We start from the raw sequence: 17,375 nt of genomic DNA, 5'->3' as shown, positions 1-17,375 counted from the left end.
TTCACGTGGCCGTCAAAAGCGCTAACTGGCCTTAATTCTTCCTACACCAGCAACAGTGCCACTGCATGTGATTATTACTACACCAAAGATGATACGGTTTTATTTCGGGCAGTTTGAAACATGGATACCTTAGTAACTGATATCTTAACTTATTACTGAAAGCCTCCTCAGTCTGCTGAGGGAACTTCTTCGCTGGTTCTGTGTTCCTCCTCTCCACTTGTTTACAGTCTTCCCTCAACTTACTGCTTCCACACTTCCTTATATTTCTGTGACAACTCCACCAAACCTGAAGAGAACAGCAATTTTTCACTGCAGGTAAGTAATTTTGTTCCCATATTACAGATGAAGAAATGGAGGCTCTAGGAGTTAGTATTTTTGCAAAACGTTGCTCAACTGGTAAATTGTGAGCCAAGGTTTGGACCCGAGCCAAGGCTGTCTGGCATCAGAAGCTTTCTTTAACAACCATAAGGTAATCAAATGCCATCTCCCCCCAGAGAGCCTTCCCCTAACCCCACCCTGGCCAGACCCTTGCCGTGGTTCTACTAGATTCATGCTATGTCCGTGCCTGTTTCCCTGTAGATCACATTCCTTAAGAATAGAAACAATTTTTAATTACCTAAAACAGTGAATTATGAAATTAAATTGAACAAAAACATCTTCCAACTAAAATTATCCCATTGGAGGAACAGTTGAACTAATGTGAAAATTAGGCGAACAGAACTTTATAAATGGATTTCAGTCATATCATGAAAATGTCATATATTTTAAGTACGCATCACACATAAATGTGTAACATATGGCAGTCTCCAACTTACATATAAGGAATGTGAGATAGAATGGCTAGATTTCCAACTAACATACAAGAGCCTATTTCATTTCTAATAAAGGCATTGATTTATTCCTCCATTCATTTTTTAAAAAATCAATTACTTATTGAATAAGTGAATAGACAAAGAAGTGAGTCAATGCATTTTAAAATCAGAGGTAAAACAATCCTCTGTGGGCCTTTATTCAATAAATAAGTCAAGCAAGTTTAAATTGAGAAGCTACTATGTGCTGGAGGCTATGTTGAAATGTAATCTTACTATTTTTTTCTTTTTAAATTTTTAATGGTCTGGAAAATCACAATTAAAGAGCATTAAGTAAATAAAATGAATAAGCACTGGCTATAGGTCAACTATTTTCTGCTTAATGTTTTTTTGCCCCTTAATCCTGGGTACAGATTAATGGCCTAACAAAAGCTATGATGTGTCATTCACTGAAGAGTTAAGGTTTTCTCCTTCCTACTGCCTGGAATGTGTATCTAGGTCCATAAGAAAAATAAAATAATAAGAACTGTAGGGAAAATAAAAGGAAGACACCAAATTAAACATGAAGAAAGATTAGAAAAATAAGACCCAGGTAAAAGAGTTTAATTTGTAAAATTAGAAAGGGACAAAAAATTACTTAGGAAACCAGCAGGGAGAAATTGATTACAGTCACAACTTTTGACTTATCTGATAAATCTCACCTGGTGTCTGAGCACTGAATTATTTTAACAGTCACTGAGAGGACACTTCCCAAATGAACTTATTCAAAAATTTAATTTAACAAATATTTATTGAGTACCTTCTATATTCCAAACACTATGAAAAGTGCTAAGAAAACAAAAAAAGTAAAGCAAACTTGGTTCCTACCCTCACAAGAGTTTACAATCTAATGAGAGAAATAATCCTCAAATAATTATCCAAATAACTGTATAACTGAAAACTTTGATGTATTTACCAAGACTCTATCAGTGGAAAGTCATACATCTCATCTAAAAACTGAAATTTTCTGATGCATGCTATCAGAAAGTCTAAGACTATCTACAGATAGCTTTAGATTTACACCTTCCCAACACAGCAACCCTCAGATTTTTTTTTGTTTTAAAAAGACCTTCTGTCTTCTAGAATGTGTATGTAACATTTAGGCAAGAACTAAATTGGCCTGAGGTCCAAGATGAAAGGTTATTATGAGTATCCACCTTTGGGACACATGCTGAACTGTCTGGGGAAGCATGACATTATGATGAAAGGCCCAGGTGAACAACTGAGATGATGACATTACTAAATGATGGAGAGGTGCTGTTTCTAAAAGACTGATCTTTCCCAAATAATGAGAAGGTACTGTTACCAGAAGAAGGAGGTAAGAGATACTGAACAGATAAAACTATCAGATGTTCACTCTATAAAATTACTGTGGAACATAGAAAAAACTTTGGATACTGTTTCTAGAAAAGCGATAAAAAGAAAGAAGGTGAGAAAAATGTGCTTGGAGAATAACAAATACAAGCTGTTGAGTACATGAAGGATGCTGACCAAAACTTCAGCAAGTGGATCATATTCAAGACCTTGGGAACACTTAACTCACATCAATGAGCTAACTCACATTCTGGGTACAGATTAATGGCCTAACCAAAAGCTATGATGTATGCAGTGTTAAGAGATCTTTTAGACTCTTTTGTTGAAAAAATATTTAAAGGCCTGCCCAATGATTTGTATCTGGAACCCTTGTAAGTATCTAACCTCAGGGAACATTTCCCAGTTTACATCTTTAGCTTTGAAATACCCAGAAAGCTGTTCATGCAAATTTAATGGTTCAGTCTCTAATTTCTATTTCATTCATTGTTTATCCATATATCCTTTTTAACTATGGAATTCTCTCCAAAGAAACAAATGGACATATTTTAATATTTTATCAGACAATTCAAGTTGCTGGATTATAAATCATGAAAGTATCCCTTTCTCTGTTCTTCCTAGCTTATTAAGTGACTTGATCATTCTTAAACCATCATTCGTAAATGAATTCTCAGTTCTTCACAAAGGCACATGACAAATTCCCTTACTCTGAAGTCACTCAGTCTCTGGTTTGTCTATGCATTTTAATCATGAGTATTTAAATCCAAGGTATCATGTTAAATTATGATTGAGAAATTCTGCCCAAAGAAATATGTAGAAATAGGGTACAAACAAAACTCTTTGCCTGAGTGATAAATCTGAACAAATCTATTACCATCATACAAAGTGGAACACTAACAAGATTCTTCCATTCTACAAATTTTTCAAGAGGGCTTCCTATACTTTGGAGCTAGTGATGCAGTGGTGATCAGTCACATACGGCCTCTCACCTTGGGTAGCTCCCAGTCAAGTGCAAGCACAGCCTGTTACACCACTGACAACAAGTGACACGATGAGGATGTGTAGAGTGCACTTTGGCAAGGCACTTGTCTCAGACTAGAAGCTGGCGGAGAAACACTGAGAAATGATTCAATAATGCTGAAAATCAAGATGAAGCTGAGACCTGAAGGACAAATAGTCAAGAAGAGGTGGAAAGGGTGCTCCAAGAAAAGGAAATGGCATGTGCAGTTTCAAGGGGAAAGAGAGTGTGGGAACCTTGGGAGAGGACCAGGGAGGAAGTGGAGGAAGGAAGTGATGAATTTCGACCTGGAGAAATAAACCAGCACCAGGTTATTGAGGGCATTGCCCTCTAGGATGAGAGCCTTAGGAAGACAGGAAGGCATTTTCAGCAGAGGAGTGACACAAGTTTGCCTTTCAGAAAGATCTTTCAGGTCCTGGAATGAAGAATGGATTCCAGCAGGTCCATGTTGGAGGGAAGGTGGGAAGCTATTGAAATGAACTAGGCTAGAAGGATGGTGCGTGCCAGAGCCAGGATAAGGGAACTGGGGATACGGAAAGGCAGTCTCAAGTCAAACATCAGTGCTTGGTTTTAGAAAAATCAGCTTCTTACTGGTTGTGCCTATTTTACAAACTGCTTTTCTAAAAACAGCTTGACAAAACTGAGATTGCACAAATCTGGCTTCCTGCGTAAAGCTGTTTCGCAATGTCCAGACAATGAGACTATCATCTGCAAATGACGTTGAATCATGCTTGTTTTTAAAAATATCTGAAATGAACAACAGATGTTAAAAAGATAATGAAGGCTAAATAACAAAGAAATGAAACAGCCTGCCTGGCTTGTCCATTTACTCCTGATTAAAAAATATCCAGATCAGGATGCCTGAGTTCAGAGCAATGGCCAGTCATAAGCTGTGCTGAGATGGAGGTGAAGTTAGGAATTCAAATCAAGCAAATTATAAACCTTTAATTTATAAATGCATACAGTCTAAATAAAATCATAAATTTATTATCTTTAAATGGTAGCAACTTGGAAAGTGTAATCTTGTTCAATGTAAATCTGCCATGGAACTGATATTAATTAGCTACAGAGCAAACATTAAGGAGAATCCTAAAACTAGAGGACTTTACCATTCTCATCAGAACTGATTCTTACGAAGCAGCAAATTTAAAGTCTTGCCTGGAACTGCTATGCTGGTCCAGAGACAGGTTACTAAAATGACACTGTAAAAACGTCATTTCCATGTATTATCTGCCTGGCAACCACCTCTCATTTGTGGTAGTTTCTAAGAAGTTAGGAATTAACATTCTTTTCCTTAGTTGCGTTGCTCATTTTAATTAACCTATGGTTTCCCCCTACTATTTCCTAAGAAACAATCAGATGTATGGTTAGTATCACGATGTGATCAGGAAAACAGCACTAGCACTCAACCTAAGGACGTGGTTTCAACTCAAAAAAGGTCACTTGCCAAAAAAAACACTATTAACAATTTGTTACAAAGTGCAGTGGTACTTGTTCTAGCTTTAGCTGTTGTAGAAAAGAAATTACATCATCTCCAAGTTGTTTAGAAATTGAAATCTTTACCAAATGACCCTGAGACATAATGTGATTTCAATCAAAAGATCGACAGTTTTTAGCGAAACCTGAAAAGTTCATTCTAAAATTGGTATGGGAAAGCAAAGAGCCTTCTAGAATAGCCAAGACACGTCTAAAGAGCAAGAAGAAGGACAGCTTTGTCCCACCAGATATAAAGACTTGTTAAAAGCTAAAGTAATTAAGACTGTGATGTCTGCATAGGGATAATTATCAGGGTCCCACGTGCCTTTATCTTTGAAGTACTTTATCTTGGAAGATCTACCAGGGCTTATCCCAGGTTTTATCTTTTAAAGCAAACACTGACAACCCCAATAACCCATCAATTTTACTCCAAATAGAAGTCCTACATATGAACATGAAAAGACTATGCAAGGATATACACAGTACCAGTGTTCAAAACAGCACTGACAGCTGAGGGAAATTAAAGAGGTACAAACTTCCAGTTAACAAAATGAATGAGTCACAGGCATGAAATGTACAGCTTGGGGAATATAGTCAATAACAATGTAACACCTTTGTATGGTGACAAAGGTGGTTAAAAGGCACAAATTCCAGTTATGAGATAAATAAGTACTAGGAATGTAATATACCACATGACAAATATAATCAGCATTACTGTGCGCTATATATGAAAGTTCTTAAGAGAGTAAATCTTGAGTTCTCATCACAAGGAAAAACTCTTTTCCTTTGCCTTTTATTTTGTATCTATATGAAATGACAGATGTTCACTAAACTTACTGTGATAATCATTTCACGATGCACGGAAGTCAAATCATCATGCTGTACACCTTAAACTTACACTGTGCTACATGTCAATTATATTTCTATAAAACTGGGGTAAAAATAACATGCCACTATTCCATCAAACAAAAAAAGTACTAATTTTTTTGGTTAACGGAAGACTGGATAAACTGATCGTGGAAAAATAACTGGAAGCCTGTATAAATCAATTGTGGGATAAATCAACTGTGAAAATTAAGATTACATGTAATACATGTGTACAAAACAGCAAGTGACAATTTAGCCTCAATCAAATTGTTTCACAACATTATTTGTAAATATTTTGCAAGTCGCCATATTTAAAAATATTACACATACTTCACGTCCAACTAAAAGTTTTATAAAATCCATTTAATTTGAATAAAAGAATTAGGCATTTAGAAAACTATGTAAAATTTTAAAATTCAAATTATAAATCAAAACAGATAAAAATATATATTATGCAAGATATACAATATCCCATGATGTTGTATCAGCACATGAAAATAAAACATTGAGCAACATTTTTGTAATACAGCAAGAACACTTTCAAACTAAAATGTGAAATGGCATTTCTTTAAACCTTACAAGTCAACTTTATTTTTAGAGGGCATCTAGAGTTTTCAAATAAGTGTTAAAATAGTCTTTAAATTTTTGTTGTGTGACAAAACCTCAAATGACCCTCTCTATTCCCACTCAAAACAAACAAGAACCAAAAGAACAAAAGTGCAAACACATAGCAATATGCCTTTTTAGTTCAGTTCTTGTTTCTTGGAATATACAACATTGTAAATAATTGAAATTAAAATAGATTCAAAATATATAATCAGGAATTAGTGACACAAAATTAAAAACAAGTTGACTGTCTACTAAAAGTACTAAGTTATGAAAAAAAAAAGTAATTATAGGTGTATATTCCCAGGAAATATATAAATACTAAAAAGTCACAATTAAAATAGCTAATATCAATCAACTATACTTCAATTAGAGCAAATAAATAAAATAGCTAATATTGGATGACATAATTCTTGAAAGAAGTATGCATATGTAGTGCACTGTAGCTAATTTTAAACATAAAACTATGGACTAGCAAAATAATTGAGTCTTTTTTTTTAATCAAACATTCAGGACAGGACTCATTTAAATATCAGGAACCCATGTGCACTGAAAATATGAGTTAGTATAGCAAAAATCACTTCATGTACACTTTTTCATGAATATTTTGCAATGCAGATTACACTGACGTAATTTCTTCATAGATCCTTTTCAATGTATTGAAGGAAATGGATAGCAAAAGGAAAAGGGGAAGGGGCAACCAAAAGAAGTCAGATACTACTATGCCTGCAGTAAGGTCAAGGGCTCTTTTAATCAAATAAATCAACAAAAATATACCAGCTGAACAATCAGGTTCACTGGGTCAGTGGTAGTTGCTGTCTAAGTTGCATCTTGGAGGAATTATGCAAATACGTATGTATTATATGTATGTAGACTCAGCATGAGCTATACCCTAAATGCACCTACAGGACTACTGTACATCTTGAAAATCATTATTATTTATGAATTTCACATCATAAAATTATAAATTCTGCCTATCTGACTTCCCTTTTAGGGCTTAGAGAAATAAGTATTTTATTGGATGTCCAAATTATGGTTTCAGAGAGAAAAAGCTGAGAGCTACTGCTACAAACTGATACATATAAACATGGAAGGATATTACTACTGCCTGAAAAACATCATTGTATACTGCATGCTCCATATTCCAACTGGACCAAAGAACACATTATCCTAATCTAAATAAACCAGGGTGTTCTTACCAAGCAGCAAGCTTAGAGAGAATTTATCAGCTTTATGTATTTATCAGCTTCTCCTATCACTGCAGACTCCAAGGAATATGGAGAAAATTGACTTTTAAATATTCTGATTTCTTATGCAGTTTATCCACAGGGCAAATTCTCATTAGTCTCTCTACAGTCTCACAGCCTCGAACAGCTAAGCACCTTACCTAGAGGATGAGACCTTGAGCAATACGTATTCTAGGGAAAATTTCTAATTAATGAGTGAAAAATAATAGGTCGGGGAAGAGGGAAGAACTAAGTCATAAGATTCCAGAAAAGTGAAATGGAAGTCATTCTGCATCTCTGCCTTCATGACCCTCTCTTGATAAAACTGCAGGCCACTCTACTATAACGCCTGAAGCAGAAACAGTGAGGACAGCTGATTTTAATTTGGAAGGGAAAGGAGAGTTGCTAGTGCTTAGATATGTTTGGATGGCTGCTGGAGGAAGGGATTGCAAGTCTGTATTTCAAGGAAGGTCACACAGTTTCTGACCCCATGTTCAGATCTACAATCTTTAACAGGCTATCCTAATTCCAAACAAGCTCCTGACAACACCTCTAATTCTACTTAAATACACAAATCTGAACCATCAATCCGTATCTTACCACCTTTTTAATTAAAGAGGACAAAATAAAATCAAAGAAAAAAACATGCAGTGGGTTCAAAGTCTGGTTACAGTGCAATGTAGAATACTTTACATTCTATTCTTTCCTCAGATACTATTCTGTTCATTTAGCCAGGCAATATAAGACACAACAAATCATGGGAGAAACTGTCTTAGTAAAAGCATCACTACTTAGTCTGTCATTCTGCAGCAGCTTCCTCAGTTGAACAGAATCATTGTCTGGGGGATAGTGAGGGGAGACATCCTGTGTGAACCTCAGCGAAGAAGAAAGACTTCTCAGAGTGGAATACTGTAAAGAGATAATTAAAGCTTTGCGAAATATATGCTCAGAATAAAGGCAAAGGACTGGAATTAGTCAGATTAAAAGAAAGCAGAAAATGAACTTTCTAATATACAACCTTATGTATTACAGTGATTGCTTCTTATTTAATTATTTCCCGTCTCTACAACAAATACAAGATTTTCAGTGAGAAAAGCTGGACGAAGCTAAACGAGAGTAGGAAAGATAAGATGAAGACCCAGGTAAGCCAGTACAAAAAATGCAAGCCAGAAGGTTTATATACTTGTTGGATGTGGGCCACAAATTGTGCTCTGAGCATAAAAACCACATTTTTTAAAAGTAATGTTTCTGGTCACTATTCATAATGTCCAGAAGATACAAACAAACCAGTTCAGAAGAAGACCAACTATATCTGTTATTAAGACACACAAGATCTTTCTCTGTCTCTGGCTGTTACTTGCGGAGCAGATACTGTGCAATGCACTGCACCATACCCCCAACCACCTCCCCCAATAACAGCCACCATAGCAAATTTTAGGAGACAATGTTTTTAAAGCCACCTTCAGTGTAGATTAATGTCATGAGGTCTAAGCACAATTCAGTTCAAAAGTAATTTCACAAAGAACTAAACTTAATAGTGTTCATCTCCACTGAAAAGAGCACCACCACTATATACACATTATATATACATACACACACACACACTATATGCACACACTGTACTTTAAAGTATTAAATTAAGAACATGAGTCAATATACAGTCAGAAACCAGAAGTATAGCAGAATGGTGGAATGAACTTTTTGAAAGTTCTACCTATTAACAGACGGTTTAAGGTAAATATCCACCAGGAGCATTATGCCAGACCTCTGGATCCTATTCTCTCATTTTAAACTATTGTTCTCTGAAGCCCACTGTATATTCATTTCCATCCTACTTATGGAAAAAGTCATAAATAGAGCAAGAAGTATAAGTCTCCCAAGGTGACATTCAAGTCAACAGTCCAGCTTGAACTATAATTCCAGTCTGTTCAGTCAGTTTGATGCCTATTTATTGCATGCCTGTGTGGTAGATGCCACAGGGGATTCAGAAGTGAATGACAACAGAGCCTGATATGGTCTAAAAGAATGTGAAAAAGAGAGGCAGAAATGAGAAGGAAAAAAACAAACTCCTACAGTATCAAGCAGAGTTAAACAAGTGCCTTAAAAAAGGCCTAGAGTTCTCTGAGGGTTCTAAGACACATTATCCTTCTGTGAACAGTGTCACTGGAGATGAGCCTGTAAGAAAAAGTAGGTGGATGGGTCGAGGTGGGTTAGGGAAGGAACAGCAGGAGGAATGGCGCGGAGGTGGTAGCACGGGGTACATACTCTGAGAACATCGAGGAACCTCATTCGACTAGAGTGTTAAAAACATGCGGGGAGGGCCAGGTGGGAAAGCAGTCTGAGGCCTCACGGTAAGGGCCGTGGTGAAGAGACTGTATTTAACGTAGTGAGGAACCCACTCAAGACTTTAGATCTCATGATCACAGCAGATCAATTCATTCATCTTCATTAACACACTGTTTCTACAACAGGAGATAGCTTTAGGAAGCAGAACACTGAGACCAAAACTACTGGGAAGAATCCGTAGTACCTACATCTCTGCATGAAAGTATCTGATTCTTGCAGAGAAGAAATTTGTGGGGAGCAAATAAGTATTTTCTCTTCTAAGTTTTACTCCTGTTTCTAAAGATCAGACTTAAGAAATGCACAAATTGCCCTAATTGTAATAATTCCAAATTGCTCTGCAAACATCCATGAGCTTCAAACCTTATTTCTGAATTAAATATTCTAGATCACAGTTATGTCATTCTAAACTTACCCAACCTCAGGCTTCAACTTCTATCTATCCTCTAAAGGAAAAAGACTCTCACATTTCATATTTTAAAACTTTTTACATGCAGTCAAGTCATATGCAGTTTAATTAAAAAAAAAAAACTGAGGTTTTCTAATAATCTAACCCATGTCCATTTTATAGAGAATATTGGCTTGGATTAACCCTCTGCCATACTCTTTTGCGCCAGGTATGTCTGCGCACAGCTAGACAACTGACACTAGCAACAGCATGTCTCAGCAGAGACACTCTCATAGCAAATCCTCAAATTAGTAATATTTCACACTAAGCGTTTTAACTCTGGTGAAAGCAGAAAATAGGAAAATATCCAACTAGAGAGACAACTAAAGGTAAATGATCTGCTAAAAATAAACTGCTTGTCTCTAGAACACAGCAATATTAGAAAGTTTAAAAAGTGAAAATTCCTTGGGGTCCTAAACTATTATTGCTCTCTCGGTAGTGGTAATGAACTTCCTTGTTGCATTAAATCGCGTTTAAGAGCAATAATCAGGCCAAAATATAACTACATATTTTTAGGCCTTTTTTCCTGATTTAAATTTTAGAATTCTACAAGATATTAATGCATCTTTCTCCTTTGACATTTTTACTAAACTGTTTTTCAATCATTTCAGGATATAAAGATGAATATATAACAATATGAAAATGATTTGGAATTTATACAATTTAACATTATTGTAAGCTTACTTTTCTCTAAATATTGATTGAGGTATACCATTTAGTATGGGAAAATACTTTTCAGACATACATAGAATACATTCAATCCTAAAAGAGAATTCACTATATAATAATGAACTTTTAATCACAAGAGAGAAATTTTTAAAGTACATTCTTTTGGAATCCTACAATAATGTGTTAATAACTACCAAAAATAACTACCAAAAGAGAGTATTTGGGTTTTTCCCCTGTACTTCTTACACCACAAGAATGTATTCAAAGTGTAAGTCTACATGTAGGAAGTATTATAGAGATGTTAAATATTTAATTTCAATGAACATGGGAAATATAAGAAACTCTCATTATTTTAAATTGCCACTCATTTACAAATGTTAAGTTGAAATATCAAAAACTACTGCACACAGGAAAAACAAAATATTGAGGATCATTAATCTGAGGTTTGGGAAAGAATGGGAAGGAAATTAGCGGTTTCTCTGCCCTCTGGTGGCAACAAAGTCAACTGCAGCATTTCTAAAGTAATGCATAATAAAAATGTCCCTGTTTATGAAATCAGATTTCCCCCCATGCCAAAATGTCTGTAATAAAAATCCTGATAGCTACATGCCAAATTCCAAGACTGTTAGGCTTTTAAAAAATTTCCTGTATTGACCTTTTAGCTAGACTATTTTACAAAGGAAACTATTTTTTCTTCCATTTCATTGCTGTATTTCATGTATTACAGTAGGCTAATCATTTAATTCCAAGATTATTTCATAAAACTAATGCAGACTGATATCCAGGAAATAAGCTACTTCATTCTGTAACAAATCTTTAAAAAAATTGTTGAGAAATTTAAAACTATTCCTTTTTTTACTCAATCCTATAAATATATGGGCTTCTAGAGTAGTTTTCCACCAGAAATACTGGTTTATAATACCTGCAGCTTTATGTTGAACAATTTATGTACTTTATATTCCCCAAAGCAAAGGCTTTTAACTATCTGTCTAATTTTAGACTGGAATAACTTTTATCCTCAATTTGAGAACTTAGAATAGTAAACTTGTATATATTATTCTTCTCAGTAACATATTAAAGAAAAAAGTTCAGGAAAAAATAAACATTTGCTGACCTTTTACTTTTTACTGTAAATGTGTTATTTACTTCCAGTGCCAAAGAAGTTTTCAAATAAACAACTTGGGATTCATTTTGGCACACACTCCTCTCTAACCTCCTTTGGGATGAAGTAAATTGCTTTCTTCAAGCATTTATTTATTTCATGAATATGCCCATGAAAACTATTGTTGTACTTTTTTAAAATAAATGTGCTGCTTCCCAGACAAGTAAAAGTCTTATTTTTTCCCCAATGAAATGCATCAGAGAAATAAACAGAAGGTATGATTTATTGATATAAATAATACTTCGTCAAAAACAGCCTATGTCCATCTATGCAGAACAGTTATATGTAACAAAGACAAATCAACATCCAGGAAACTTGCGTTTTATTCACCGCTTTAAAAGTGTTGTCATCTTGTCGCCCCCCCACCGCCCAACACACGCACCCCTCCAATCATAAACTGGAGCAGAGTCAGAATCTGTACTTTTTCTATAAGAATTTACGCCAGGAGCAGACACAGTGTTTCAGCAGTCTCAGCTTGGTAACATTTCATTCAAGGACTTCCTTCAAGATTCATCTCACCTGGAATCCCCAGGTGCTCTACCTTAGCCTTCCATCTGCGACTTGCAGGTTTGACATTGGCGGACACCAGCATACTGAGAAAACACTTACCATGTCCCCTCCTCAGAATTAAGACAGAATAAAACAAAACAAAACCTTGATCATCGGAATCAGTAAGTTTTTATTTCCTTTTTCTTTTCCCTGCAAGTGTTTTTGCTTATTCACCTCCTCTCGAAGTCTACCCATTTCTTCCCGAGGGGCAGAAATGGGGAGCAGGCACTCGGTTCGCAGTGGGCAGGGTCCCGGAAGGGAGCTGGACCCTCAGCAGTGCCTCGCCTGGAGGAGCCAGCGGGCCCCGGGCCCAGGGCGGCGTCGCCGGCTCCATGCTCGCCCCGGGGGGCGCGGCTCCGGGCTGGACGCGCACCTGGCAGGAGCAGCCGCCGCTGGGAATATGCAGAGGCCGGGGCCCCGCGCGGGGGCAAAGTCAGGCCACTCGGAGGAACCCCTGCACGTTCAGGCCTGTCTGCGAAGCCGGCCGGCGGAGGACAATGGGGCCAGTGGTAGGTCTCCAGAGGCGCGCCCGCCCCACCTCTGCCACCTCCTTCCCTCCTCTGCGTCCCGCCGCACCCACCCCGCCCCACTTTCAGCGCCTGCTCAGCCCCAGACATAAAGAGAGAGCCGAGGTAGGGATCGCCTTGGGGAGGAAGGTGCGGCTATAGGGAATTTTCTCCAGCAGAGGGGAGCTCTGCAATCCCCGGCTGCCACTACGTCCCCTCCCCAGTGCCCCCATCACGCACTCCCACAGTTAATGCCATGAGCAGGGAAGGAGGAGGAGCCCGGGAGAACACAGCTCAGAATGCCAGCTCCTGTGCGAGGTATCCGCGGAAGGTTTGCTCTAACACCAGAGCCCTCTCTGGGCGCGTCAGGGGGGTCAGTACCACCCCCTGCCTGCCGCTCAGGTGAAGCAAGCGGTAAAACTTTAAGAAAATCCCCAGTCCCTACCACCCTACACATCCAGCCAATCTTCTTCTGCCCATTAGAGAAGCCCAAGTTTACTCGAAATGCAATTGCAATAACTTTGCCAAGGGCATAGATGGGGTGAGGGTGGGTTGAGAACGGGATGCCAGAGAGATCTTCAGCTGGGCACAAAAGCAAGAAGCGAAAGTGCATCTTACCATTGACTTGGTTTCCAGGCTTCCCTTCAGCGAACTGAAACCGGTCCATTAAAAAGTGGCAAAGTAACACAACTCCTGCAGCAGCCAGGTCTGCCCTCGGGAACCTCGCCATGCCGCCGCCGCGACCTCCCTCCCCCTCCCCGCCAGTACTTCCCCGGCACCCTGTGCTCCGGGGCTCCCGTTGGAAATGGGGACAGCGGGGCCGAACGCTGCGGACCGGTCTCGGCGGGACGCAGAGGCCTTTGTAAATTTCGCTGGGAGTTCACACCCGGCAGCCGGGAAGAGGAAGAAGGGAGTGCGAGGGAAGCGCAGTCCTCTCCGGACCTCCAGGTCTCTTCACAACTTGCCACGACACTCGCAGCCCTCACCCCAGACACTGAACAACAAACTGCGAAGGCGAAAGGCCACTTGCAGCTGGGGCTGGCAAACTCTCCGTTCCGCACAGGCAGCGCCACCCCGGTGCCCGCAGACGGTGACTTCCGAGCCCCTGCGATGCGCTCCACTGGGTTCAAAACAGATCTAATTCCACAGCCAGCGCGGGTGCCTGCTCCAAATCCAAGAGGGCTGTCGGCTCAGAAGGAACTTTCCCCAGTCCTGGGATGGGCCCCGCGGAAGGTTTGGGTTTGCGGGGAGGGGGTTACTGTGGGCTGGCGAAACCCCTCCGACAAGTTTTTCTTCTTTTCTTCGCCCCGACGCAGGGGGCGCGTCCTTGCTCGCGGCCGGAGGGATGAGTAGCCCCAAAAGAGCTGAGCCCTGGGAAGGCTGGGGCTGCAGCAGCCTGAAGTCCGAAGGCAGGAAAAATGTAATGGGGGAAAAAGAGAGAGGAAGAAAGAAATGGGGAGGAAAAAGTCAGACTGAAACCTATTGGGAGAGGGTTCCTCCTGGCTAAAGAGGAGGTGGCCCCAAGCCCCGCCGAGCCCCGGAGTTTGGTGGCGGAGGAGGCGCCGCCGCCGCAGCCGCGCTCCCCCGCGCTCCTGGCTCCACACTTTGGGGAGGGAAGGCAGCTCGCAATTTGCCAGATCTGCCGCTGCACCCTCCCCCCTCCTCCCTTTTCCCTCCCCCTCGCTCCTCCAGGCGTCTCCCACCTTCCTCCCCGAAACCGGCAGCTAGCACCGACCTGTCCAATGGCTGCACTTTCCTCGGGGCTGGCAAAGGAGTCGCCGAGAGATTAAACCGGGGGAGCAAAGCAAGGGGGAGTGAGAGGGCAACTCCAACCCGGCGTGCCCCCGGCAGCCGGCGGCCGGGAGCGCCGGGAGAGGAGGCGAGGAAGGCGAGCGAGGAGAGAAGCGCCGCACAGCACCTCTGCGCCACCCGGGCGCCATCCCTGCACCCGGCTCGCACCCCCGGCAGCCGGGCCAGCGGCGCCCGCACCCACCTGGCCCTGGGCCGCCTTTGCGCCCGACTTCGGGGAACCGCGGCCCAGCAGCCGACCCTGCGGGCGGGCGCCCGCCGCCGGTGGGGTCTTCCTGGGCGCTAAAGAGTTAATTAGTTAGCCATTCCCGGGAGGGCGTGTGCGGCGGAGGCTGGGATGTGAAGAAAGCAAACCCGAGCCCAATCGGTTACTGACCCTGCGAAGCCCCTTCGGACCCCCGACCCGCCGGGCGGATAAAGGAAGGTGGCGCGCGGCAGCTTGGACCCGCCGCTGCTGCTTTGTAAAGTGTCAGCGGGAGCGAAAGCGAGAGTTTAAAGAAATAGGAGGCCCACTGAATTTCCTACGGGGGCTTTAACAGGCTTTCGCTGGCTGGTTTTGTTTTGTTTTTTCAGCTCGCGGAAGTGCTTCGGCGTTAACCCTTTCCAGCCCTCTCAATAAGTTTACACCTTATTTTCCTTAATTAACCTTATTTTAAAGGGGTAAACACAAACAAAGGAAGGAACGCAGCATACTGGTTAAACAGTACAGCTTCTAGAACTAGACTGGGCTGGAATTCCACCTCCCCCACTAAATAGCTATATGGCTTTGAGCAACATTCTTCTTAGTGCCTCACTTCCCCATCCATCAAATGGGGAGAAATGTAGTTATGCCCTTATAAGGTTGTTGTATTGGATTAAATGAGTTAACACTGAATAATTAAAGAATTGAGAACGGTGCCTGGCACAAAGTACATGACTTTATGCTTCTTAAATTAAAAAGAAGAGAGGGAAGGAAGAGGAGAAAGGGTGTCCTATATCAAATGGAGAATTTGCTTCAGTGTTCTAAGTGCAAAAGGTCCTGTTAGTCTATTCTTGTCCAGTCTTTTCCATGATCTGAAAAATTTATGGGTGCCATCAATAACCACCTTAATTTTGTCTCAGTACCCGCGGGAAGTGGATCCAGATAATCCAACTACTCCCTCAATTCCATGCTGAAAGAATGCCTCTCTCATGGTTCCTTAGCTGGTGAGCAGGAGAGAAACAGGAAGTGTAACATGTTTTCCTCAATCCGATACTCAATTTGCTATTTATCTTGGAAAATATAAACACATTATGCATACACACTTTTTTATGCTATTTGCTGTCTCCTGAGCTGTCTCCCAACCAGTTGATTTCTCCCTCCTCACCTTACTTAGAAACCCTGGTTCTTTTACTTCTGCTCAACCAAGAGTTTTTAAGTTCTATGTAACAGTACATCCAAAGTTGAATACCTGAGATACTTATCTATTTAACATTAAGTTGGAAAAATGAAATCTTCCTATCAAAATCTGACTGTCATTTATTTAATTAACATCATTTTTCTGTATCCCTAGTGACCCCACTTACATCATGAATCCTTGCAGAAAGCTTCCTAAAATGTTCAGTACAGTTCCATTTCCCATTTATATGCAAAATCATGGGGACCCAGAAGGAGCCATTTCAAGAAAGCATCGCTCCTTTAGTCTGCAGTATTTCCCTTCTCTTTCACAGTAGAAAAATGGGTGTTTCCTGTTTCTCTGAGAAGAAACAAATCCCTGCCTCTCCCTGGTATCATTTTCTTTCTTTTTTCCTTTATTATTATGTGTGAAGATTAGCGGTGTTTATTTTTCTTGTTTGTTGTCAGCAATGCTTCGCCCTCCTGATTGAAGCTATATACCTTAAGTGGAAATGTGATGCCAGAAATTGAAAGGGAGCCAAGTGGTAATTCAGAGTGAGTCTGGAAAGGCTTTTATGTTTTGTCTGTCTCACTGGTGCTGCTTCACTTTACTCATCTCCCAATTTTATTCTGAAGAGCTGTCCACATAGAAAATACTTTAGTATCAGAGAAGATGCAGGCAAGCAAAACTCAGTCATGTGTGATGATTTAGTGCTCAGAGCTAAGTAAGAAAGAACAACGTCATAATAAAGTAAGGCTTTGGTACATTGCCTTAAATGTCAAACAATAATTATTTTAAAAAAATATTTTTCCTTTACATTATAGCAAGTAACAACTAAATGTATATAGGATGGCATGTTCAAAGTGAAATGGAAAGTTCATTATGCATCTAAAATCCTGGCTAATTAAAAGTAGTATAATTTGTGGCCTAAATGATCTAAGTTTGCCGTATATATTTCACCACAGAATAATCTATTTCATGGAGCGAAATTAAGATGTCTCTGTGGAAGAAAATTCATCTTCCATCTGACTAAAGAGAAGAGTTATAATGAGTGAGGTTTGTTTCTATTTACTATAGTTACTGAATTGTTGGGGGGGTTTGTTTTTTATGTACTGACAATTTTAGCTAACCTCTCAAGGAACAAATGAATCAAGAATCACAAAGAAGTAGCATTTGAGTTCC

The 17,375-nt window shown here is 40.0% G+C and overlaps 1 protein-coding gene across 1 annotated transcript in view; it reads right to left on the bottom strand.

The window, feature by feature from the left end:
- Window positions 1-14,653, bottom strand: part of PLXDC2 (plexin domain containing 2) — a 400,818-nt gene extending 386,165 nt beyond the window's left edge. Inside the window, exon 1 of the mRNA XM_057731187.1 lies at window positions 13,648-14,653. Within this exon, the coding sequence (XP_057587170.1) occupies window positions 13,648-13,759 (112 nt within the window). The 5' untranslated portion in view covers window positions 13,760-14,653. The remainder of the gene's footprint in view (window positions 1-13,647) is intronic.
- Between the last annotated feature and the right edge of the window lie 2,722 nt (window positions 14,654-17,375).

Source organism: Hippopotamus amphibius, chromosome 4, assembly GCF_030028045.1.
Source record: "Hippopotamus amphibius kiboko isolate mHipAmp2 chromosome 4, mHipAmp2.hap2, whole genome shotgun sequence".
NCBI classification, from domain to species: domain Eukaryota; kingdom Metazoa; phylum Chordata; class Mammalia; order Artiodactyla; family Hippopotamidae; genus Hippopotamus; species Hippopotamus amphibius.
This window is presented reverse-complemented; position numbering and strand designations above follow the sequence as displayed.